Source organism: Apodemus sylvaticus, chromosome 10 (assembly GCF_947179515.1).
Source record: "Apodemus sylvaticus chromosome 10, mApoSyl1.1, whole genome shotgun sequence".
Lineage (NCBI taxonomy): Eukaryota > Metazoa > Chordata > Mammalia > Rodentia > Muridae > Apodemus > Apodemus sylvaticus.
The window spans coordinates 17,108,420-17,134,813 of NC_067481.1; the positions used below are offsets into that span (position 1 = coordinate 17,108,420).

At 38.3% G+C, this 26,394-nt stretch overlaps 1 protein-coding gene across 3 annotated transcripts in view; it reads right to left on the reverse strand.

Annotated features, from left to right (window-relative positions):
- Positions 1-26,394, reverse strand: part of Tanc2 (tetratricopeptide repeat, ankyrin repeat and coiled-coil containing 2) — a 347,779-nt gene that overhangs the window by 74,764 nt on the left and 246,621 nt on the right. For all 3 annotated transcript variants that reach the window (XM_052195688.1, XM_052195690.1, XM_052195689.1), the window contains 2 exons: positions 15,731-16,012; positions 8,365-8,498 (listed from right to left, as the gene is read on the reverse strand). In XM_052195688.1, coding sequence (XP_052051648.1) covers positions 8,365-8,498; positions 15,731-16,012 — 416 coding nt within the window. The remainder of the gene's footprint in view (positions 1-8,364; positions 8,499-15,730; positions 16,013-26,394) is intronic.

Here is a 26,394-nt window from a genome sequence, read left to right on the forward strand (position 1 = left end):
TCAGATCACCTGGAACTGGAGTTAGCTGTCATGTGGGTGCTAGGAATTGAACCTAGGTCCTTTGGAAAAACAGCAAGTGCTCTTAAGCTCTGAGTCATCTCTCCAGCCTCCCAAATTGTCTTTTGATTCTACCTAAATATTTCCTATATATAAAAACAGGGAGTAAGCCTAAATGTATGTACTTTTTCCCAGGCTCTCATTTCACCAGAAAAAGAGTACATTTATATAGAACTGTACAGCTTTGCGGAAGTTATTATACTCACTACAGATATAGCTTCTTGGAAATGGCTCAGAATCCATCTACCTTAATAAACCAATGGGCACAACCCTTTCCCTGCATGGACTCTTATTTCTCAAGATCTCTTCCCTTATTCTCATTTTCAGTCATGTCTTTCTTACATAATTAAATTTTCCACCTCCAAGTTTTACTTATGTTAACTATCTAAAATTTTATTGGAATAATTCTAAACAAAATATATTTCTTTGAAGGAAGACAGTAAGTAAATGTTATGTTCCTCCTTCAAGAGAAGAACAAAAGGAGAGGTTGGAAGACCACGTATACTTAAGGATGGAAGTCAGTAGAGTATTTTGGGGACTGGTAAAATGCTGTTGTAGTAAAGGTAACTGCTGCCAAGCCTGAGGACCGGAGTCTAATGCCTGGGACTCACAACTCCCATATATTATCTTCTGACCTATACCCGAGCATGCACTTAATAACTTCAATGCAGTATTAAAAAGATTTTGATTGGGTTAGAAATGAGCTCAGTGGCAGAATGCTTATAAAGCATGCATGATATCCTGGTTTCCATCTTTAGTGCTACCAAAGTTTGTGTGTGTGTGTGTGTGTGTGTGTGTGTGTAAGAGAGAGAGAGACAGAGAGAGATAGAGACAGAGAGAGAAAACAAACTTTGATTTAATGCTATTTCCAATAAATAATAAAATGTATCATAACCCTTATTAAATAATTGAGTAGAGTAAATCTTCCAGGCTTGTGTTAAAAGTATCAGGCTTGCATGCACATAGAACATTTTCTATTTCAAATGAACGCCTATGAAAGAATTAAGCTAATCTCATATTAAGAAAGGACAGTTTTGAATATCTGGAATTCATTTGGACAGAAGAATCTAGCTTACATAACAACTGAGATCTGTATCTTTTACATTCTAGAGTGACATTAGCTCTTTCTTTGGGTCAGCTCTCATGCTCTTAAGCCCACACACCACTCAATTACTGGATTTATTTATTAGCACGATCCTTCAACTATTAAGCCAGCTAAGAAAACAAACAAGCAAACCTGGAAATCACTATGCAGATGAGACTGGCCTTATGGTGAAGATCCTCCTTTATCAGTGTCCTGAATGTTGAGATTAAAGTGTGGTCACTGGGGTAAGAGAGATGTTTAGCAGTTAAGAGCACTGGCAGCTCTTCCCGAAAATCTGAGTTCAATTTCTAGCATGCATACAGCTACTCAGAGCTGTCTATAGCACTGGTTCTTATGATGCCCTCTTCTGGTCTCCTTATAGAACAGCAGATCATGTAGTGCACAAACATGTAGGCAAAACACCCATTGTATAAAGTAAAATGTGAGCTACCACCATACAAGCTACTTTAGTATTTCTAGAAATCTGAAGGCTCATTGTAAATAACTGCTTTATCTTCCTCTATTCTTGTCTCTTAACTGTGATTCTAATCTTCACTCTGGGACTGGAGGTTAAAAATAGTTCCCAGGCTTGGGGTGTTTTAGTAATTTTTCAGTTTAGAGCCTGACCTTCTCTTCCTCCTTCCCCCCCTCCTCTTCCTTCTTCTTCCCCTTCCTCCTCCTCCTTCTTCTTTTCTTGTTTTAAAGCAATGCAACTTTTATTTTTTAACTTGAACTTATTTTAGACTTACAGAAATGTTGCAAAAGTAGTACACAGAGCTTCCATTTATTCCTCACCCAGCCTCCTTTATTACTATTTTATATAATCATAATTATAAAAGCCAGTAAATTAGCATAAAATAATTTTACCTAAAAATCTAAACAACATTTAGTACTTTTATCTAATATTACTCAAATTTTAGTGTGTCCATTAGGTCCTTCTCTGCTCAAGGCCCACCCAGAACCCACACAATATTTAGTTATTTCTCTTTAGTCTCCTTTCATCTGGAAGAGACCTTTAGTCATTCTTCACAATGTTGGCGGTTTCAAATACTGACTGATTATTTTGCTGAATGTGTCTGAGTTTGGGTTTGTCTGATGACCAGAGATGTCTTCTTGGGAAGAACAGCATAGAAAGCTTTGTGTCCCGCATGGGCTGAGCCACAGGCCGTGGACCCCAGCCACAGTGCAGGCGTGTCGTCAGTGGGCTGAGCCACAGGCCGTGGACTCCAGCCACAGTGCTGGCATGTCATCAATGGTGAGGGTGTCTTGTTTACTTAGCTTGGGTGAGACCCTGCCACTGTAAAGCTGCTATCTTTCTCTTTGTGATTAAAAACCCCTTAGAAGAGATTATTTGGAAATAATATGTCCTGTTTATCTCGGAATATTTGCCCATTAACTGTGCTATCTGCAGTCAATGCCTTCTGCAGCAATAGTAATTACGGTGCTTGGTGGTTTTTCAATTTCCCTTCTACATTTGTTATTTAGAATCCCACTGAAACAAAGAACTGTCCCTTTGCATACAGTGTGTTACAGTGAATTATTTTAGAATGAAAATATAAACTATACATATATATGATCACATAAAATCATACATTTATATATACATTTTTGTGTATGTATGTATGCATGTATGTGTGTGTATGTATATATACATATACATATATGTACACACACACACATACACACACACACACACGTAATCTTGGAACAGCAAAGATATTTAATAACCTTTTCAGTGTTGGGAAGTGAACCCAGGACCCTGTGCATGAAAACAAGCACTCTACCACTGACCTACATCTCTAGCCCTCATGTGAGTCCTCCTCCCTGAAAAGATAAAGTCTCCCTACATAGTCCTGACTGGCATGGAACTCCTGAACTTCCTGCCTCAGTCTCCAGAGTGCTAGGATTACAGAGTATAACGCCATCTTTAGCTCATGTGAAGGTTTTTTTTTTTTTTTTTTTTAATTTTTAGTAAAGTAGTTTGGACTTCACCAAATTGCAACAAGAGAAGGGGACTGCCTGGGTTTTAGTATAGGGAAGAGTTTGGAATTTCTTCATTTAACACAAATTTATGTGCTAAATGATTGTGTTAAAAGTGGGGGATATGGCGGCTAACAGCTAAGCAATGACCCATCCAATTGAAAACAGCTGATTAAAAACAACAACAGCTGATTAAATAACAAACAGTGAAGTTGATAAATATAAACTAAGGTTGTTTTCTCATACTGGTATCCCAAAGGTAGAAGAAATATGGGTCATTGTTAATTTTAGAAGACAAAGCCCCTAGAGACATGAAAACATAGGTTTCTTGCTACTTGACTTGGATCTCATTAGTACTCAATGTTCTCTTTAGGAATACTCACACTAATACTAATTAAACTTCATGTCATTGCCTTGCATATAATTTCTCCTCTCTTTCTTTACCATGCCCCTTTTGTATATACGTAACCTGTCCATATTAGGTTCAATTTGTTTAATGTTACTTGATTGCCAAAATGATGGCTGTTATTGCTGACAGCTTTAACAGTTGCAATACCACTTCCAAGAACCAAGATCACTTGACATTTTCCGCATGTAGTACAGGAATGGCAAGAACAACACTTGAGTTCTTTCTTACATAAAAATTTGTTTTTTGGGGAAAAAAACCCCAAGCTTTTGTGTCTTCATGACACATCTTAAAAGTAGTTTCCCTAATTAGCTTATTTCATATTCACTATCTTTTTTGTGTTAGTCGTTTTTTAAGAGAACTTTAGTTATTTACATATATTATTACATCCTGACCACAGTTTCCTCTACCTCCACTCCTTCCAGCCAACCCATCCCCCAAACCTCTCCTTTCCCCTAGATCCACTCCTTCCCCATGGCATAACAAAGTACAGTAGGACTAGGCATAAACCCTCTTATCAAGGGTGGTCCAGGTGACCAAATAGGAGGAAAGAGTCAGATGGCTCCCATTCCCACTGTTAGGGACCCCACAAAACACCCAGCTATACAACCATGATATGCAGAGGACACAGTTCAGATCCATACAGGGTCTGTGCTTCAGTCTCTGTGAGTCCCTATAAGGCCCGCTTAGTTGATTCTGTGGGCTGTGTTCTAGTGGTGTCCTTGACCCCTCTAGCTTCTGGAATCCTTCCTCCCCCTCCTTTTTGAGGTTCTCCTGGCTTTACCTAGTATTTGGCTTTGAGTCTCTGTATCTGCTCCTAACATTAGAAATAATTTCATTGACTTTATTTTTTGGCCAGTCAAATTTAGTTCTATGCTGGGTCCTGGCCATCCACGCAGTGATAGGTATGGGACTCAAGTCAGACCAGTCATTGGTTGACCTCCCCTGCATGTTCTGTGCCACAGTGCACCAGCACGTCTTGTATGCAGGATGTATTGTTAACCTGAAGGTTTTCTGGCTGCGTTGATGTGCTAGTACCACTGTTAGGAGCCTTACAGGGCAGGAGAGGTGGCTCAGTTGTTAAGAGCACTGGCTGCTCTGATAGGGGTTCAGTTCCTCGACCCGTATAATGGCTTATCCTGTTACCCCAGTTCCAGGAGATCCAGAATTGTCTTTTTAAAGACTAAACATTGATATAGTAAGAGCTGCTAGCCATATAGAAACCTTTTTGTTTTTGAAAAATTGTAGCTCAGCAAAATCACTGAAAGGTGAAACTTCTTTGTAATTTTTTTTTTTTTGAGGGCACATTCAAAGACTGATAGAATTTCCAAAAGAATGTTCAGCAAAGATCCTTCTTGTCACTAAAAAGCAGCAGTAGTTAAAGGCACAGGGTCCCATCTTTTACAGAATAAAGACAATGATAATATTCTTAAGATGGGGAGCTCATGGAAGGACTGGAGGAGCTGAGGGTGATTGCAACCCCATAGGAAGAACATCATCAGCAGGTTGGATCACCAGTGCCTCCAGGGACAAGACCACCAACCACGGAGTGTACCTGGAGGTATCCATGGCTCAGATACATATGTAGTAGAGGATAACCTTGTCTGACATCAACGGGAGGGGAGGCCCTTGATCCCAGGGAGGTTTGATACTCCAGTGTAGGGGGATGCTAGAGGAGTGGGGCAGGAGAGGATGGGTGGGTGAGAACTCTCCTAGAGGCAAAGGGGAAGGAGGGGTAACCGGGAAGTGGGATATCACTTGAGATGTAAACAAATGAAATGATTAATAAAAAAATAAAAAATAAAAATAAATAAAAAATAAAGTTTTCATGACAAAAAATATTCTTAAGAGGTACATACAGGCTCTGAATCCTAGCTCTGTTATCTATTAACAGCGTAACTCTAGAAAAAGTCATGGGAATTAGCATTTTCTCATGTATGAAATAATAATGACTACCATATAAAGTTAAAATACAATGAAGCAAACAAAACAAAATCCCAAATAATTCAGAGTCCCTACGCTTACTACAACTTCAATAAACAGAAGCCAATATGTTGCTATTCTGTTAATTGTCCTATTAATTCTGTGCATTATGTACACATTCTATTCTACACATTAATTCTACCTGGAGAAAACCCACTTTATTCTAGGTGAATTTATACATACAAGAAAGGCTCTCAATGAATCTCTGTGCCTCTCCACTGATTATATTCAGAAGACACCACAATTCTAACTGGAGATAAAACTGGCAGATGCTGATTTAGCAAAATCTGTTATAATCCAAGTAAGTAAAAAGTGTTTTTTTCAGTAAACAGGACTGTTTCAAAGTTCTGACCAACTCTTCAGTGTCCTCCACTAATTAGCACAAGAAGCAGCAAGAAAACTATGAAATACCAGTAGTAATTACTGATATAGAGGAATTGATACCAACGATTCTCAAATCAAGAGGCTCTTGATATATAACATAAAAAAAAATACTGACTTGAGAGCTCATTTGAGAGTCAGATGTGCACTCTCTGGTTTGTTATGGTGAGAAGCTAGACTGCTGGCTTCTGCTCTGTGCTCCCACGGCACACGCTTCTTTGGCCAAACCGTGAGGTGTCACAATTGCTAGGATAATACTCATGTGTCAACCAGGAGCCATTTCTTATACAAAGGTTAACATAAATTAAACATGCTGCATCCTTGCATGAAAATGTATTTGTAAGTTGCTCTTAGGATGATAAAAATTTAAAAATATTTTGAAGTAAATATAGTCACTAATTTCCAACTTAAACAATATTTAACTTTTTGAATATAAACATAAACATCAAGTTTAAGGGGAAACTTATTGTACAATGTTTAATAAAAAAATTAAAAACATCCCATCTCAAGGTATGAACAAACTCATTCATATTTTGTTTAAAGCTAATATAATCATGAAATTTAGAATATGATCACTCCTTAAGAAAGGATAAACAGTCACTAATATTTTACTTATTATACTTAAACTTTTCAAATATAGAAAATAAGTATTGGAATTTCTCTCCTTGGTGGAAGAGGGATTAAGAAGCAACAAAGCAGAGAGACAGAACATCTTTGATTTCCTTAGCCATCTGGTGTATCATACACTTCTTTGAGTGGTATCCTTCTTCCATCATGAGAACGTAGGCCATACAATGCAGGACCATTTGTGTGGTGTGACTCAGTCATGGGTTATTGAACATGGGCTCCAAGCACACATTCTAAATGAATAACTGGAATCTCGTCAACATTTATCTATTTATTTAAATTATTCTAAAGTGAGGTTGGACAGCGTATTTAGAAGAAAGCAGAGATGTCTTCTACAGTCACAAGAGCTGACAACAGATGTGAGGGAAATCTGGGTCTGTTCTGGAATCCTGTTTGAGCACGGACTTACTTTTACTAACAGCAATGAGTGACATCCCAACTCAGACTCTAAGAAGCCCTCCTGTCTCAGGCCCCTAAGTGCTGAGATTAAGAATCACCATGCCTCGCTTAGAATGGATTTTTATGAGGAAATTTGAAACTGGTAATAATACAGACCATCTGTAAAACTTCAGAGAAGCACAAGAATTACAAGTACTAGGTACTCTGGATGGTGAAAGAAGAAAGGGGACCTAGGCCAGAGCTTCCTATGCAGGTGACTACCTCCCCAGCATCCACAGAAAAGAGATGTATATTGACTAGAGACACTGAATTTAAACTTTGAAATACCAAACACAGGGCAAAATAGAGGTTGGATGCAGATTTGAAAACAAGGGCCTTCAGCATTGTCCATTGAAACCCCAGTTATATTCTGCCCGGCACTGGAATGCTGGCATTCAGTATCTATATTTTCTAGATAAAAGGTTGGATAATTCTTTGATAAAGGATGTGAACATACAGGCAGCAACGTCTGGATATTTCTTTTTTTTTCTTTTTCTTCTTTTCGTTTTTTGGATTTGGTTTTCTCGAGACAGGGTTTCTCTGTATAGCTCTGGCTGTCCTGGAACTCACTCTGTAGACCAGACTGGCCTTAAACTCAGAAATTCACCTGCCTCTGCCTCTGCTTCCTAGAGTGCTGGGATTACAGGTGTGTGCCACCACCGCCCGGCTTGAATATTTCTAATAAAGGATGCATCATCAAAAGGCCCTTTGTATATTCAAACTTGTCCACATGAGATCTCTCTCTTTTTCTCTCTCACATGTATTACCCACTACCCCACAGGGAGGGTGTAGGGAAGGAGGGAGAAAGAAAACTAGAGGAATAAAAGTTAAAAATGCTTTATAAACAAGGGAGTAATCAGAAAAAGGAAGAGCTAATTGATATTAAAACTATGATAGTCAAAAATATTTCTTTTACTGAAAGGGTTAGAAGATAATGTTGGTGAACTCTCTTCAAAAGGTCCTAGAGATTTATAGCTTCTTGGGGGTGATGGGTTGGGTAAAGAAGTCAACTGTTCATTCTAAACACTAGTGCTTTCCTATGTACATATGCCATTTTGAAAATAATATAAATAAAAAATATTATGGACAATATGGTATAGTAGGAGGAGCTCTGAGCCAGTAATAAAATTATTGTTTATTTATACCGTGGCTTTGGCTAAACTATCCGTGGCCTTTATTTACTCACGGGAAGACTTTGCTTCTAAGTTTTGAAGGTTCTAATCCCATTAGAGTATTTTTTTTTTTTTAAAGAAATACAACAACAACAATCCCAAAAAAAGTAAAAAGAGAAACTTTGTTTTCATGAATTTCTTTACACATTTTTGTTCTCTTTGCTAAGAGACTCCCAATCTTTGCTTTGGTGCTAAAATGGAATTCACAGGCCCCCAACTTGAGAATCCTATTATACCTGTGAGGCAAGTCTTCGCATGGCTTCCTCTTGCCGCCTGCGCATTTCTGGAGTTCCTGGGCAGCTTCCACTGGTAATAGATGAATGGGCTGAAGGTGCCTGGGTGAGCGGTAGCTCTCTGTTGGCGTCCACATCTGAATTAAAAAAAAATGTGATATTTACTCGGAAAATCAGAAAACTCTAGTCTCAACCTTACTAACACTGCGACCCTTTAACTCAGTTCCTCATGTTGTGGTGACCATTTTTGTTGTTACTTCATAACTGTAATTTGCTACTGTTATTATGAATCATAATGAAAATATCAGTTTTCTGATTGTCTTAGGTGACCCCTGAGAGAGTTCTGTTTGACCCTCAAAAGGGTCATGATCCACAGGTTGAGAACCACTGCTCTATAGACTAAAGAAATACTAAGTTCCATTTTGTTTTATAACCTAGCAATTCCATTTCTGACTATATAACTCAAGTGAACTAAAAAACCATGTGTCTAAATAGAAACGTGCATATCACTGTCTCCTTCTACGAAGCCACAATTACACTGATAACAAAACCATACAAAGATCCAACAAAGAAAGAGAACTTCAGGCCAATTTCCCTTATGAACATCAATGCAAAAATACTCAATAAAATTCTTGCCAACTGAATCCAAGAACACATCAAAATGATCATTCACCATGATCAAGCATGCTTCATCCCAGGGATGCAGGGATGGTTTAATATACGGAAATCCATCAATGCTATCCACTACATAAACAAACTCAAAGAAAAAACCACATGATCATTTCATTAGATGCCGAAAAAGCATTTGACAAAATTCAGCATCCTTTCATGCTAAAAGTCTTGGAAAGGACAGGAATTCAAGGCCCATATCTAAACATAGTAAAAGCAATATATAGCAAACCAGTAGCCAACATCAAACTAAATGGAAAGAAACTTGAAGCAATCCCACTAAAATCAGGGACTAGATAAGGCTGCCCCCTCTCTCCATATCTTTTCAATATTGTACTTGAGGTACTAGCTAGAGCAATTAGACAACATAAGGAGGTCAAAGGGATACAAATTGGAAAGGAAGAAGTCAAAATATCACTATTTGCAGATGATATGATAGTATACTTAAGTGACCCATAAAACTCCACCAGAGAACTCCTACAGCTGATAAACAACTTCAGCAAAGTGGCAGGTTATAAAATCAACTCAAGAAAATCAGGAGCCTTCCTATACTCAAAGGATAAGCAGGCTGAGAAAGAAATTAGGGAAATGACACCCTTCACAATAGCCACAAACAGCATAAAGTACCTTGGTGTGACTCTGACTAAACAAGTGAAAGATCTGTATGACAAAAACTTCAAGTCTCTGAAGAAGGAAATTAAAGAAGACCTCAGAAAATGGAAAAATATTCCATGCTAATGGATTGGCAGGATTAATATAGTTAAAATGGCCATCTTGCCAAAAGCAATATACAGATTCAACGCAATACCCATCAAAATCCCAACTCAGTTCTTCATAGAGTTAGAAAGAGCAATTCTCAAATTCATTTGGAATAACAAAAAACCCAGGATAGCTAAAACTATTCTCAACAACAAAAGAAATTCTGGGGGAATCAGTATCCTGGATCTCAAGCAATACTACAGAGCAATAGTGTTAAAAACTGCATGGTATTGGTACAGTGACAGACAGGTGGATCAATGAAATAGGATTGAAGATCCAGAAATGAACCCACACACCTATGGCCACTTGATCTTTGACAAAGGAGCTGAAAACATCCAGTGGAAAAAAAGATAGCCTTTTCAACAAATGGTGCTGGTTCAACTGGAGGTCAGCATGCAGAATGCAAATTGATCCATTCTTATCTCCTTGTACTAAGCTCAACTCCAAGTGGATCAAGGACCTCCATATAAAGCCAGACACACTGAAACTAATAGAAAAGAAACTGGGGAAGACCCTTGAGGACATCGGTACAGGGGAACATTCCTGAACAGAACACCAATAGCTTATGCTCTAAGATCAAGAATTGACAAATGGGGGCTGGAGAGGTGGCTCAGTGGGTGGGAGCACCGACTGCTCTTCCAAAGGTCCCGAGTTCAAATCCCAGCAACCACATGGTGGCTCACAACCATCCGTAATAAGATCTGATGCCCTCTTCTGATATATCTGAGGACAGCTACAGTGTACTTACAAATAATAAATAAATAAAAATCTTAAAAAATATATTTAAAAAAAAAGAATTGACAAATGGGACCTCTTAAAATCACAAAGTTTCTGTAAGGCAAAGGACACCATTAAAAGGACAAATCGGCAACCATCAAATTGGGAAAAGATATTCACCAACTCTACATTTGACAGAGGGCTAATATCCAATATATACAAAGAACTCAAGAATTTAGACCCCAGAAAACCAAATAACCCTATTAAAAATGGGGTACAGAGCTAAGCAAAGAATGGCTGAGAAGCATCTTAAAAAATGTTCAACATCATTAGTCATTAGGAAATCAAAACAACCCTGAGATTTCACCTTACACCAGTCAGAATGGCTAAGATTAAAATCTCAGGAGACAGCAGTTGTTGGCGAGGATGTGGAGAAAGAGGAACACTCCTACAGTGCTGGTGGGGTTGCAAGTTGGTACAAGCACTCTGGAAATCAATCTGGTGGTTCCTCAGAAAACTGGCACGTCACTTCCGGAGGACCCTGCCTATACCATTCCTGGGCATATACCCAGAGGATTCCCCAGCATGTAATAAGGATACATGCTCCGCTATGTTCATAGCAGCCCCATTTGTAATAGCCAGAAGCTGGAAAGAACCCAGATGTCCCTCAACAGAGGAATGGATAAAAAAAAATGTGGTATTTATACACAATGGAGTACTATTCAGCCATTAGAAACAATGAATTCATGACATTCTTAGACAAATGGATGGAGCTGGAGAACATTATACTAAGTGAGAACATTATACCCAGTCTCAAAAGATCAATCATGGTATGCACTCACTGATAAGCGGATATTAGCCTAGAAATTTGGAATACCCAAACCATAATCCACATATCAAATGATGTCCAAGAAGAATGGAGGAGTGGCCTCTGGTTCTGGAAAGGCTCAGTGCAGCAGTGTCGGGGAATACCAGAACAGGGAAGTGGGAAGGGGTGGATGGGGGAACAGAGAGAGGGAAGAGGGCTTATGGGACTTTTGGGGAGTGGGGAGCCAGGAAAGGGGAGATCATTTGAAATGTAAATAAAATATATCGGATAATAATAATAATAAAAGAACACAAAGTAAAAGCAAGTCAGATGTGCATCACTTAATGAATAGATGAAACGTGCTATCTTCATACAATGGACTGCTACTTGACAATGAAAGAAAATGAGATATACATACATGCTACAACACAGCTGATACTACATTAGGTCCCAAAATTCAAATATGTGTTTCTATTTATATAAAATGCTCAGATGGAGAAAGCCATATGGATAAGTAAGGGAGGGGCTTTCTGGGGCAGAAAATAGGGAGTTTGAAGGAAAGCATAGATTTACTACTGAGAGACACAAGTTTCTTCTAGTGGGGTCAATATTCTAAAACTGAGTTATGGTGACTGTGATACAACTTTTGAATGTATTAAAATGCAATAACTGAGCATCTTACTTTGAGATAGAGCATTACCATGTTAGCAGATTTTATTATACACACAGCATGGGCTCACACAGAACCTACAGCAATTGTCCTGCTTCAGCTTTCTGTGCCGCCCCCCCACAAGCAAAAACCTATTTAAAGTTATTGGGTAAACAACAGCTATCAAAAAGAAGGAATAGAAGGAAGCAGTTAGCATTTAATTTTGTATCAGTAAAAATAAACTGAGATTTCTTCCATTTACCTGTGATGGAATAGATTTTTTTTGATCACACTGCAATAATTGCAAGGATGAGGGTACAAGAGATGGCAGTGAGGCAGGTCTGAAGAAATGTGTGACACTTCGAGTTGAGTTAAAGTTTAGTGACTATTACATATATTGGTTTACTCTTGTCCACACATCTATGCTCCTTTGTGTGGAATTTCATTTTTGAGTAATTACTGTGTAAATCGTCTGTCTTCTGGCTACTGTCTTTTGAAGAGGCCCTCCTTTTTTTGTCTGAGTGGCTTACTTTCTGTTTGGCATTCAGAGAACAGTAGAAATAAAAGTTAAGAGATAAGCACAATTCAGTGTACTCAACAAACTAGCAAAATAGACTTCAGAAAGGAGCAGAGCAGGGATCACTTAATTTAGCAGCTGTTTGGAGGTTTGGCAGCTGCTGACAAATGTCAAATCCAGGTAACTACATTGGGACCTCCAGTGATGGAAATACAGTCATGTATCAGACAGAACTTCCCTACTTATCATACCAGTCTACCTGTAACGGGTGCAATAATATCTGAATTATACAACAGGTCTATTTTCACAAAATGTTTTTGTTCTTTGTGTGTGTTTGGGGGGGGTGATGAAAGCAGAGAATGATGGGAGAGTCATATCTGTGAGAGTAGGCGGAAAGCAGGATGACAGGTTAGTGTCTGCCTTCGCAGTTTTTCTCTACCTTCTAAGGGGAATGACAAGGAGGGGGCAGGCTGTGAGGGAAGAGAGCTATGCAGTCAAGGGCTGCAGCCTCAACTCACATCTTTTGCAGCAGTATTGTTCAGTGTGGAGAAGAAAGAACAACAGATGATACATAGAGATAAGTAGAAAACTGCAACTTTGCGGTTTTTCATTATTGCTACAACTGTATCATGGTATCATTAGAAAGCCAGTGGGATTCCAAGTAAACCTACTCAAGTTTAATATAAATTAATCTGTAGAAAAGTAGGCCAAACCTCTGACCTTCTTATTCCTTAATCAAAAAACTTCCGCTGCTTTAGGCAGTGTTTGTAGTATTAGCTCATACAGTAACAGATTCGTGCTGAAGAATAGCTTGTAGGCTGGAGAGATGGGTACGTGGGTAAGAGACTTGGTCTGACAAAGGACTCAGGACTGAGGGCCCATGACCCAGGATCAATTCCTAGCACCCACATGGCAGACCACAGCCATCCACAACTCTAGCTCAAGGAGATATGATATATTCATCTGAAATTAGCGTGTGTGTGTGTGTGTGTGTGTGTGTAAACAAAAGAGAAGAAGAGAACAGCTTGCATTCTGTCAGTAAAATATCCTTGACTCGTCTTTAAGAAATACAGGTTTGTTGAGGATGGCAGAGGCAGAAGGTAGTTTATCACCAACTGATTACAAAGAAAATTTTGTATAAGGCAATGCTGGTTCTTTGCAGCTCTGAAAGATAATGCTGTCTATTCTATATTCTCCTATTCCTTTTTCTAGTCTTGGAAGTTAACTAAAGGGCCAGATCTGAGCAACAACAATGGAGATTATCATTGTTTTTAGATATTCCCAAGAGATAAAAGGCAACAGTATTAAAGAATAATAACTAATTATATTTGGAAAATCTGCTTTGGCGAGTAGTCAGAGGGCTTTCTATTTATTTTTGCTCTCCCAGGCTTATGTGCAGCCCTCAGATACTTTGCTTTTAGACAAAGCAGCTATCCTCAGCTCTGGGATTTATCTTCTGTCAGGCATGATCCTGCCACTGCTATCTTCCACACTGATATACTGAGGAGTCAGAGAAAGTGTTAGCCAGTTTTCTTTCTGGCATACTCAAGCAGCTTAACTCCTGGACTTCTCAGATAAGCAGTACTATGGTGTGATATATCATTAAGCATTTGAAAGAAAATACTGGAATAGGTGTGGAAATTCACTGCAAACCATGAAGATATACTCTTTGAGTCAACCTCTCAGCACAGATGCTATTTTAAGACTCCTCCTCTTCATTATCACTGTAATTCTTCTATAAAGAACTGAACTCCCTTTCAGGCATGCTGAGCAAGTGCTGTCACCAAGCTACATTCTTATCCCTAAAACCATTCTCAACAATCAGCTAGTCACACTTCATTTTGCAGATGGCAGAACTGAGATCCAGAGAGTTAAAGCAAACTGAAGGTCACAATGTGCCACATGGTAACTTACACACTGTGGCGCAGTCCCGAGTCCTCGGCTCACACAGGACATGTCTATGTTTACCTTAGAAGTACTTCAGTTAGGAACATGAACAAGGTATAAGAGTGCACCTTATAACTGTACTCAGTAAGTTTTCTTCTTGGGTACCAACTCCTTTTACATATTAGCTATTCTTTTTTTTTTTCTTTTTGGTTTTTTTTTGAGATAGTGTTTCTCTGTGTCACTCCAGCTGTCCTGGAACTCACTCTGTAGACCAGGCTGGCCTTGAACTCAGAAATCCGCCTGCCTCTGCCTCCCAGAGTGCTGGGATTACAGGCGTGCGCCACCACTGCCTGGCTATATTAGCTATTCTTAAGTTACAATCATTTTTTTTGATATAGAACCTGTCAAGCAATTTCAAAAGGAAGATGTTTGGTTGGCATTCAGTGAGTTCCTGTTAGGTTTCTAGACCCTGAGATTACTATGGTCTCACACTTTAGTTGTTTGAAATGTGTGGTGGGCTATATTTCTAATTTAGACCAGTAGAACAAAACCTTCCTTTTCTCTTCTCCTAAGATGATCAAGGAGAGGAAGACTGGTTTATACAGGAAGAACTTTCACACAGCCATTTATTTTCTTTCCTCTAAGTTTTACCATAAGAAAAGTCAGTCTAGGAATTGGTTCTAAAATAGGCTCCTTTGCTTTCCTATTTGAGGCTGTAAAAAATCTGGGGAGTCTTGAATCACTTACCTGTGAAATGAAGACAACAGGATCTACTTCGCTGAGTTGATAAATGATTGAATAAATTAATATTTGTGAAGCACTTAAAGACTATGGGACACACAATACTATGTGAGTATTTTACTAACAAGTTATCAAGATTGCAGTGGTGACTACACAGGAGAACTCTGCAACTTTCTACAAGGAAGCAGAAAGAAAAACTTTCTAAGATATAGCTGAACTCAGGTTTAAGCTGTGTGGCACTGACATTGGTTGCAAAGAAAGGAATGCCACAGACCGTGTTGTCACTTAATAAGAAGTGGACACAGGCTGAGTAACTGGTACAAATGATGCTACAGGAATTGCTGGAGTCACTGTGCAAAAGATAAACCAGCCACATAGCCAACAGGTAAGCATCATAAATTTATTCCATAGAAAGTCTCTCCTGATATGCTTCTGGTGACCGCTGAATGTGTGGGTTAGATATGCAGAGTATTATGATCCTTCTCTGCACTAAGGTCCTCACATGGTGCAGGCTTCACAGATTAGGAATAAAAGTGTATGTGGCCTAATATAAAACTGTCAGAAAATATTTTAGGGACACAAATTAGGCAGATTTTGTTTGTTTGTAAGAAGGCATACATACGTTTGGGGGAGGCGTGTGGGCTGTCGGAGGCGATCTGTCTCATCCGTGTACCGTGGCAGCTGAGGGCCACCAGTCTGGAGATGATGGCAGTTTTTCCGAACCCAATGTTTCCCACAATTACTACTCCTTGGTTCACATTGGCATTGGAACTCTGAAGCTGGGCATCAATCTCATGGAATACCCAATCTCGGCCAACAAACACTGACTCTGTGGTAATGCTGGGCACTTCAAAGAGTAGGGGCTTCAGGGAGATGTCTGGAGGTCTGTAAGGTGCAAAGCGAACTGGAAGGAACAACAAGAGACAACAGAACTTAGTTCACACTGTCATCTTTGAGAGAAACAGGAAAGACAGTTTAAGACAGAGTTACAGAATGATGGTATTTGGGCTTTTCTGGAAATAACAAAATTCTCAAAGTGGGTTCCACAAATAAATAATGCAGGTATGCTAGAGCCATCAGACACCACAGAGGGCAGAACACACTAATAATAAAATACAAATGACTCATTTACAACAGTAAGAAAATCAGGGCAGTCCTATAAAATTGTTAAACCAGTGATCAGCAGGGATGTTAAGAGAAATGAAAGGGTCCTAAGAATGCTTTTGGACCTGGGGAGATAAATCTTGTAATGCTGGATGTGGGGAAAGGGAGGTAGAGTTCTTCAGAAGAGACTCAGTTACCACTGAGCAATCTGATAGCTCCTTACTAACCATTAAGTACATTTAATATTTAATAACCAATATAGTTGAAGCAGAATGTAAGTTGAAAATTAGTCCCAGAGAAAAGCAATGCAAAGTGAACAGGCTTGTTTAGTTCTAAAGAAACCAAAAAACAAGAACAGTAAGCCCCTTAGTTGGTGACACTTTTTTTTAATATAACATTTACTGCACTAGTCCTGTTATGCCTGTCATGTCTACTTATTACATATAGATGTATGAATATATAGATGATGTATACAGTTTTTTATCTTTTAAAAGGCAAAATACTTATGTGATGTTTTTAGCTATGCTTTTATTTTCAACTGTGATATACAAACATCCATTTTTCCTCTCTCTGAAGTTAACAACTTATTCCTTTGACAGTTTAAATTATCACTAATCTGATATGCTTATTTTGTTACTTATATTGGGTCCATTTCAGAATTACAGAGTTTGTTCTATTTAACAAACTCTGTTTCTGTGTTCTTGTTAAACTGTTTGATTGTTATATAGTATGTGATAATAAAGTCTACCATTATTTTTTTAGATTAAAAAATAAAGCTCCAAAAATAATTCTAGAACTAGTATTAAAATATGTCTATGTATGTGTGCCCAAATGAGCTCATGTACTGCATGAGAAGTTGTCCTCGGAGGCCAGCGTGTATCAGATCCCCTGGAGTTGCAGTTAAAGGTGGTTTTGAGCTGTCTGATATAAGTGCTGGGAAGTGAACCTGGGTCCTCTGCAGAGTCAGGAAGCAGGCTCCAGCTTGAGTCTATTTTGTTATTAATATAGCCATAATATATCTTCATAAACAGAGGTAAAGAATTTATCTTAGCAGATTGTACATTACATATTTGAAAGTGATGCTTAAATTTCAATGCTATCTAAAAACACTAGATAAAGGCTGGGGAGGTGGCTTTAGTGGTCTCAGTTTTAGTGGTAGAATTACTGTTCAACTTGTAGGCAAATAAATAGTAATACTTATTAAATGCCACTTTGACCTTAAGAGTCTATTTAAGAAATTTATTTTAAAGAAATAATTCATATCACACACATAATCACACTCTTGCACTCTTGGTAGCATGTATGATGCCAGATTATATAGATACTAAAATAGTAAATAACATAAAATTTGCAAAATTATGAAAGTATGTATTTACGATATAAAAGAAAATACATATTATTATTACATTTAAAGTATATCCAATGGAAGATAATATGCACAACAAAACATGGTCAATGGCATCTTTGATATAATTTTCTAAAAATTAACTTTTCAATATGAATTTTAATTATATTAAAAAGAACTAAGGCTTGGGCAATGAAGTTATCAAGGTGCCTGCTGCATAAGATGAGGACCTTAGCCTGAACCCCCAGGACCCAGGTAGAAGTCGGGTGCTATGGTATGCGTTTATAACCCCGGAGCTAAGGAAAAGAAGGCGATTGAATCCCTGGAGCTAATTGGTTAGCTGGTTTAGACAAACAGATGAACTTTACATTCAGTGAGAGACCTTGCCTAAAATAGAACAAAGCCAGTGGAGTGTACCTGAAGACAGGTGATACCAGCTTCTTACTCCCACATGAACAGGGACATGCACTCCAAACACAGACACTTCAAAAAAGCCTAAACCTGAACTGCAATCTTAAAGGTAGATAGAATAAGAGAATATTTTATCAGAAGGATTGATTTCCTTTATTATGGGATGATGCAACTCAAACAATCAAATAAACAGTAAATTGAACAAGCAAATTCATATTTTTGGGAGTTTTTCTCCTGTAATCAATATGTATACCTATGAAAAATATATATTTACTATGATTTTTAAATATTTATGATTTTTAGCTACAAACTGCATATCCTTAATCAAAGACAGAAATCTGAAATGACCAAAAATTTGATCTGGTTTTAAGCATTTTGGATAAGGGATACTTGACATATGTTACAGAATGATTAAAACATAAAACAGCTTTTTCTGTCAGGATGTTCTGAATGTCAGGTTAACCAATAGTTTACACCTCTCTTATGGCGATGGCTCACTGAAGTGGATCTAACACAAAGATAACATCAGTAAAGAAAGGCAATGTGATCTTGAAGACCTCTCACTGCTGAAGTCCTGGAAAATGCTAAGAAGGCATGAAGCAGGGAGATGCCAAAAGCTTAGTTATAATTGTAAAGGGAAAATCTCGAGATTTTTCTAGTTTCAAATCTAAGGGCTTATGGAAGTGAGAAGAACCCAAATCTTGTTGTAAAATGAGATTTTTATCACTGTGTAGAAATAGTTTTCTTACTTTAAAGTCTTATCTTCTAAATATAAGCTGGAAACAAAGTCTCAATATGTAGGGAGAAAGAATTAAAACGGAGATACACTGGTGTATGCTCAAATTTAATTTTAACTGAAGCAAACAATATTGTCTGTAGAATTAATCTCTGCAGAAGAATCAAAGAATTATATCAGATTCCATACTGATTATGTGACATTTTTATATCTATCTAAGCACTACACTGAGTTTGAACTATAGAGCTTCAAAATCTAATAGAATCCTATACTTAGTTCCTAAAGTTACATAGGTCACTGGGATGAGGCTTATGTGTAGGATTAGGTCTCAATTTGTCTAAGACACATTGGCTGAAAGTTAATGTCATGCTGTATTAAAGACAGAGATGCTTATATGAGTTGCCATGAGTGTTTACTCACATAGGAAAGATCAGGAGCCTAAAAAGGGGCAGAGTTCACAAGATCTGTGTTAACAAAGCAGAGGTGGAAAGGGCACCTTTCTCACTTGATTTTTGTAGCTCTGAGACTAGAATGACCAGTGTTGGCACTGGACCTGTCTGATCACAAGAAGGACCATATAACTCCGTAGAGAAGAGTCTCTAGTGGTGCTCTACGTCTTTTCACGACATGCAAGGCTCTGGATTATCTGGACCCTGCCTAATATTGTGTGGTCTCTGGGCCCAAGTTTATTTTGCTCTTCTGGTTCCCACCTGCTGTTCTGACTACTTAGGAAGTTCCTTCTCTGGCTTTTCACTTGCTAAGCTCATTTTTATTCTTCAGGTTTCACCTTAAATATTACTCTGTCTGAGAGGCTTCCTTTGATAACTTTGGAGTTTGTTCCTCCACTTTCATCATTTTCTTTATGCAAAAGGTTTCTATCAGAGAAAACAGACATATTTGTTTCAATTAGTGAATTCTCAAAATGTTTTATTTCCTTTTCTCACATTGTAATCTAATGCAATAGTTATTTTTGTTTGTTTCCTTATTTATTGTAATTTCTTTAATTATAGTGTAAGCTCTATGGAAGTAGGAGCCATCACTGTATCAACAGTAGACATAGAATCTGAGGTCTACAGTAAGGCATCAAGAAATGCTTTTGGGGTGAATGAACAATGAAGAAGAAACCCACTCCAGGGAATCTTATTGGAGGATTTTCATGTATCAGGAGAAAGGTGTTTTGCCACTGTACCAAACCCCACATGTCTCCAGAATGTAATTAAAATGAAAGTTCTTGTTATGTTTTTTATTCAATATATTCTTTATTTACATTTCAAGTGATTTCCCCTTTTCTTTATTTACATTTCAAGTGATTTCCCCCACTCCCCAAAAGTCCCAGAAGCCCTCTTTCCTCCCTCTGTTCCCCCATCTACTCCTTCCCGCTTCCCTGTTCTGGAATTCCCCTATACTGCTGCACTGAGCCTTTCCAGAACCAGGGGCCACTCCTCCATTCTTCTTGGATATCATTTGATATGTGGATTATGTCTTGGGTATTCAAAGTTTCTAGGCTAATATCCATTTATCAGTGAGTGCATACCATGATTAATGTTTTGAGACTGGGTTACCTCACTTAGTATGATGTTCTCCAGCTCCATCCATTTGTCTACGAATTTCATGAATTCATTGTTTCTAATGGCTGAATAGTACTCCACTGTGCAAATATACCACATTTTTTGTATCCATTCCTCCGTTGAGGGATATCTGGGTTCTTTCCAGCTTCTGGCTACTACAAATAGGGCTGCTATGAACATTGTGGAGCATGTGTCCTTACTGCATGCTGGGGAATCCTCTGGGTATATGCCCAGGAGTGGTATAGCAGGGTCCTCCGGAAGTGTCATGCCCAGATTTCTGAGGAACCGCCAGACTGATTTCCAGAGTGGTTGCACCATCATGCAATCCCACCAGCAGTGGAGGAGTGTTCCTCTTTCTCCACATCCTCGCCAACACCTGCTGTCTCCTGATTTTTTGACCTTAGCCATTCTGACTGGTGTAAGGTGAAATCTCAGGGTTGTTTTGATTTGCATTTCCCTAATGATTAATGATGCTGAACATTTCTTTCTTTCTTTCTTTTTTTTTTGCTGAACATTTCTTAAGGTGCTCCTCAGCCCTCCGAAGTTCTTGTGAAAATTCTTTAGCTCTGTACTCCACTTTTTAATGGGGTTATTTGGTTCTCTGGGTTCTACCTTCTTGAGTTCTTTGTATATATTAGATATTAGCCCTCTGTCAGATTTAGGGTTAGTGAAGATCCTTTCCCAATCTGCTGGTTGATGTTTTGTCCTTCTGACAGTGTCTTTTGCCTTACAGAAACTTTGTAGTTTTATGAGGTCCCATTTGTCAATTCTTGATCTTAGAGCATAAGCTATTGGTGTTCTATTCAGGAACTTTTCCCCTGTGTCCATGTCCTCAAGGGTCTTCCCCAGTTTCTTTTCTATTAGTTTCAGTGTGTCAGGTTTTATGTGGAGGCCCTTGATCCATTTGGAGTTGAGCTTAGTACAAGGAGCTAAGAATGGATCGATTCGCATTCTTCTGCATGCTGACCTCCAATTGAACCAGCACCATTTGTTGAAAAGGCTATCTTTTTTCCACTGGATGCTTTCAGCTCCTTTGTCGAAGATCAAGTGACCATAGGTGTGTGGGTTCGTTTCTGGGTCTTCAATCCTATTCCACTGATCCGCTTACCTGACATTGTACCAATACCATGCAGTTTTTATCACTATTGCTCTGTAGTAAAGTTTGAGGTCTGGGATACTGAATCCCCCAGGAGTTCTTTTACTGTTGAGAATAGTTTTAGCTATCCTGGGATTTTTGTTATTCCAGATGAATTTGAGAATTGCTCTTTCTAGCTCTATGAAGAACTGAGTTGGGATTTTGATGGGGATTGCATTGAATTTGCAGACTGCCTTTGGCAAGATGGCCATTTTAACTATATTAATCCTGCCAATCCATGAGCATGGCAGATTTTTCCATTTTCTGAGATCTTCGATTTCCTTCTTTAGAGATCTGAAGTTCTTGTCATACAGGTCTTTCACTTGTTTGGTTAGTCACCTCCAAGATACTTTATGCTGTTTGTGGCTATTGCGAAGGATGTCATTTCCCTAATTTCTTTATCAGTTTGCTTATCTTTTGAGTATATAAAGGCTATTGATTTGCTTGAGTTGATTTTATAACCAGCCACTTTGCTGAAGTTGTTTATCAGCTGTAGGAGTTCTCTAGTAGTTTTTTTGGGTCACTTAAGTATACTATCATATCATCTGCAAATAGTGATGATTTGACTTCTTCCTTTTCAATTTGTATCCCTTTGACCTCCTTATGTTGTCTAATTGCTCTAGCTAGTACCTCAAGTACAATATTGAAAAGATATGGAGAGAGGGGGCAGCCTTGTCTAGTCCTTGATTTTAGTGGGATTGCTTCAAGTTTCTCTCCATTTAGTTTGATGTTGGCTACTGGTTTGCTGTATATTGCTTTTACTATGTTTAGATATGGGCCTTGAATTCCTGTCCTTTCCAAGACTTTTAGCATGAAAGGATGCTGAATTTTGTCAAATGCTTTTTCAGCATCTAATGAAATGATCATATGGTTTTTTCTTTGAGTTTGTTTATGTAGTGGATAGTATTGATGGACTTCCGTATATTGAACCATCCCTGCATCCCTGGGATGAAGCCTACTTGATCATGGTGGATGATCGTTTTGATGTGTTCTTAGATTCAGTGGGCAAGAATTTTATTGAGTATTTTCGCATCAATACTCATAAGGGAAATCGGCCTGAAATTCTCTTTCTTAGTTGGATCTTTGTGTGACTTTATCAGCGTAATTGTGGTTTTGTAGAAGGAGTTGGATAGTGTTCCTTCTATTTCTATTTGGTGGAATAGTTTAAAGAGTATTGGTGTTAAGTCTTCTTTGAAGGTCTGATAGAATTCTGCACTAAAACCATCTGGTCCTGTGTGATCCTGATTTAATTTTGGTATTTGGTATCTGTCTAAGAAATTGTCCATTTCCTCCAGATTCTCCAGTTGTGTTGAGTACAGGCTTTTGTAGTAGGATCTGATGATTTTTTGAATTTCCTCAGTTTCTGTTGTAGTATCTCCCTTTCCATTTCTAATTTTGTTAATTTGGATACCGTCTCTGTGCCCCTTCGTTAGTCTGGCTAAGGGTTTATCTATCTTGTTGATTTTTTTTTCAAAGAACCAGCTCCTGGTTTTGTTGATTCTTTGTATGGTTCTCTTAGTTTCTACTTGATTGATTTCAGCCCTGAGTTTGATGATTTCCTGTCTTCTTCTCCTCCTTGGTGAATTAGCTTCTTTTTGTTCCAGTGCTTTCAGTTGTTCCGTTAATCTTCTAGTGTATGCTCTCTCGAATTTCTTTTTGGAGACACTCAAGCTATGAGTTTTCCTCTTAGCACTGCTTTCATTGTGTCCCACAGATTTGTGTATGTTGTGCCTTTATTTTCGCTAAATTCTAAAAAAATCTTTGATTTCTTTATTTCTTCCTTGACCAAGATATCATTGAGTATTGTTCAGTTTCCATGTATATGTGGGCTTTCTGTTGTCTTTATTGTTATTAGTTCCTGTTATTTAAGAATCAAACTTGCCCTAGAAATCTCAGCCTGTCTCCTAAGTCTTGAGTATTTTCCTTTGAAAGAGTTCTTAGCCCAGCCATCTCTGCTGACTTCTGAGTGTTCCCAAACCTTCCCTCAGGCTTTCCCTGTTAATCCTTCAGTTTTGGGCCTGGGTTCTCTAACTTCACTCAGTGCCTCAGGCATCTCATATTGAATATCCTACAAGACCAATTTTTATTACAATGATTACATTATTCCTTATATGATCTCCAATGGCCCTTTCTGCCATCTTAAATCTAAATATCCTCACAAGATACTCAGGGCTTTCTGTAATGTAACTCAACTCTTAATTACATCTGTCTGTCTGTCTGTCTCTGTCTCTCTAGAGCCTCATGTATAGACTACAATCCCCCTGCCTCAGCGTCATCTCTGGCTTATGCAGTACTAGAGATCTAACCCATGGCTTTATGCATGCAGGCAAACAGTACTAACTGAGTTGCTACCCCATTTCTCTTTAGTTTAAATTAATTGCTTCCTTTAGTTCATAGTGCTTGTTTAGTTCAGCTGATATCAAGTCTTTGGCTAAGTCTAATGTCTCAGATTCTTGGGGTAATTTTTGTCAGTTTACTTTTTCTAATAAATAAAAAAATCAGTGTTTTTATATATTCTATACTTTTTGAGAATTTCATTTTGAATATTATTATGTGGTAAGTAAGCAGAGATTTTGAATTATTCCCTTGAAGGCTTGCAGTTGTTGTCTTGATAAGGTAGCTCTTTCATGTGACATTTCTGAATTAGCTATAGTCACTATTTTGAGACAAAGAATATATTGTGCATATTGGTCTTAAACTCTTAGGCACAGGCATCTGTCTGCTTCAGCCTCCCACATAGCCGGGACTTCAAGAGCATGCCACTGTGCTTTGCTGTCTCAATCAGTTCTGCAAAGACTATTTGGGTGTGTTCTATTGTCCTAGTAGTCAACTGGTCATCTTTAAAGATTCATCAAATGTTGAAATTAAGTATCAAGTATCATTTTTATTCAACACTCTCCTTGCTAAGTTTTGCTTAAATTCTAAAGAGGTGAGCAGTTGAACAGTTTGTTTTGAAGGCTTATCGTTCTTGGAGTTCTCTTCATCATTTTATGTAATTTCATTTGCATCAGTGGTTAACAACTCAGAGGGGTCCTTGGGTATTTCAGTACCCTTCCTAGAGGACAGGAGTGGGGATGCAAAAGAGGAAGAAGGAGCTTGGTAGGAAGAAGGAGAAAGAAAGAGTGAACTGGCTATGTCAGAACTCTAGAGAGGAAGAAGAAAATACAAAGATCAAAACCTACGTGTCATGGCACATTGATACATGCCTTAGGGAAGTAAAAAGGAAGTGAGGGTAACTCTTGCTCAGGCCTGCTTCAGGGTGAGCTCTTCTGATCAGAAGGGAAATCGTGGACTTGTCTTGAAAAAATTCTTGTAATATTTTTATAGCTGTGTCCCTCTCTTTAGGTCTAGAGACTTAAGTCCACATAACTGGTTTTAAAATTTGAATAAAAACCCAATTCTGACTGCCAGGTCCAGGTCTTTTCTATGATACTGCATCTTCTGTACAGAATGTGAGCACTGCATAGGGATGAACTAGGATTATCACTGCTTGTTTCCTAACTTGTCTCTGTACTTGCCTTTAAGAATTACATCTGGGGGCTGCAGAGATGGATCTATGGGGAAAAATGTGTGCTGTTCAAGCACAAACCAGAGTTCAGATTCCCAGTACTCACTTGAGAGCCTGGTGTGGCTCCGCATGCCTGTGGGAGGAAGGAGATGTTTGGCCAGAGACTGCATTTCCAGTTGATGATAGTTACTAAGAGGCTGAGTTCCTTTTTAAACAGAATTATCTCTTTGAGTCTAAGATTACTCTAGATTTTGTTTCAAAGGAGGATTTCATGAATTGGATTAAAACTAATTTATGATATAGAATATGGAGTAAGTAGTGATTAAACGTATTTCCATTTTAGAGAATAATTCTATTAAGATAGCTTCTGGCACTAGGCATGATGGCACATCCATGTAATCTCAGCATTTGGGAGGCAGAGGCAGGAGGATCACTTTAAGTTAGAGATCAGCCTAGGCTACAGAGCATTCTAGGTCAGTACTAGATAGAGTCAAACAAAGACAAGACCGCCCATGGACACAGTGCTGCATGGCATCTTATCCTACTGAGAAGGCTTTGACATTTTAAAAAGTTATTTTAAAGTTTTTCTAAAAATTTAATCTATTCACAAAAGTCTCAAGAGAAGAACACAGACAAAATTAGACCAGTGCCATATGGTAAAACAACTGCAGGCTAAGAACAGCCAAGAGACAGTTTCTGTACCTCAGTACCTAGGACTTTTGTCAGACTGATGTTAAAAGAAAACCATATTTTTAATGTGCCCAATCATAAATTTAGGATAGGACTATGGGGGCAGGGAAATAATAATCTCTGTCAAATCATTTATTAATGACAGTTTCTTTATTTTGGATATCAGCTAGTTTCAAAGAGCTTTTCCATGGTAGGAACCATGATAATATTCCATTGAGAAGTTAATATTGCAACTTCTCTTGAGGAAGAAGGTGACTTAATCAGTCCTATTCAGTAGCAGTGTGTGGTACCAGGCAGCACTCGCAGGGAAGCACGAAGACTACCCCACCCACCCTTTTAAAGCATTCTAGCAAACTATACTATTCATAATTTACATCAAAATGCTCATAGAAAGACAGGGTAAGTATGATGTGGATACATGAAAAGATACATGAAAAAAATCAAGGTGGTGGGCATATAAGCTTATTAATTATCCCAACTCTTTGTATATGTGAAAAAATTTAAAAACAAAGTAACATACAGAGAAAACATTCCAGCACAGGCTTCAAGTAAGATGAGTTTTGGAAAGAAACTTAGTCAAAGGGATATGAGAACCACTCTCTTGATCTTGTGGGAAAGCTCAGTGGGTAAAGGTGCTTGGCACCAAGGCTGGTCAGAATTTAATCCCCAGGACACACATGGTGGAAGTAGAAAACTGACTCCCACAAGTTGTACTGCTGTCTGTAGGCACATGCTATGGCACATGCACAAACCTGCATGCACACAGATGCACAGAGAATCAATCAATCA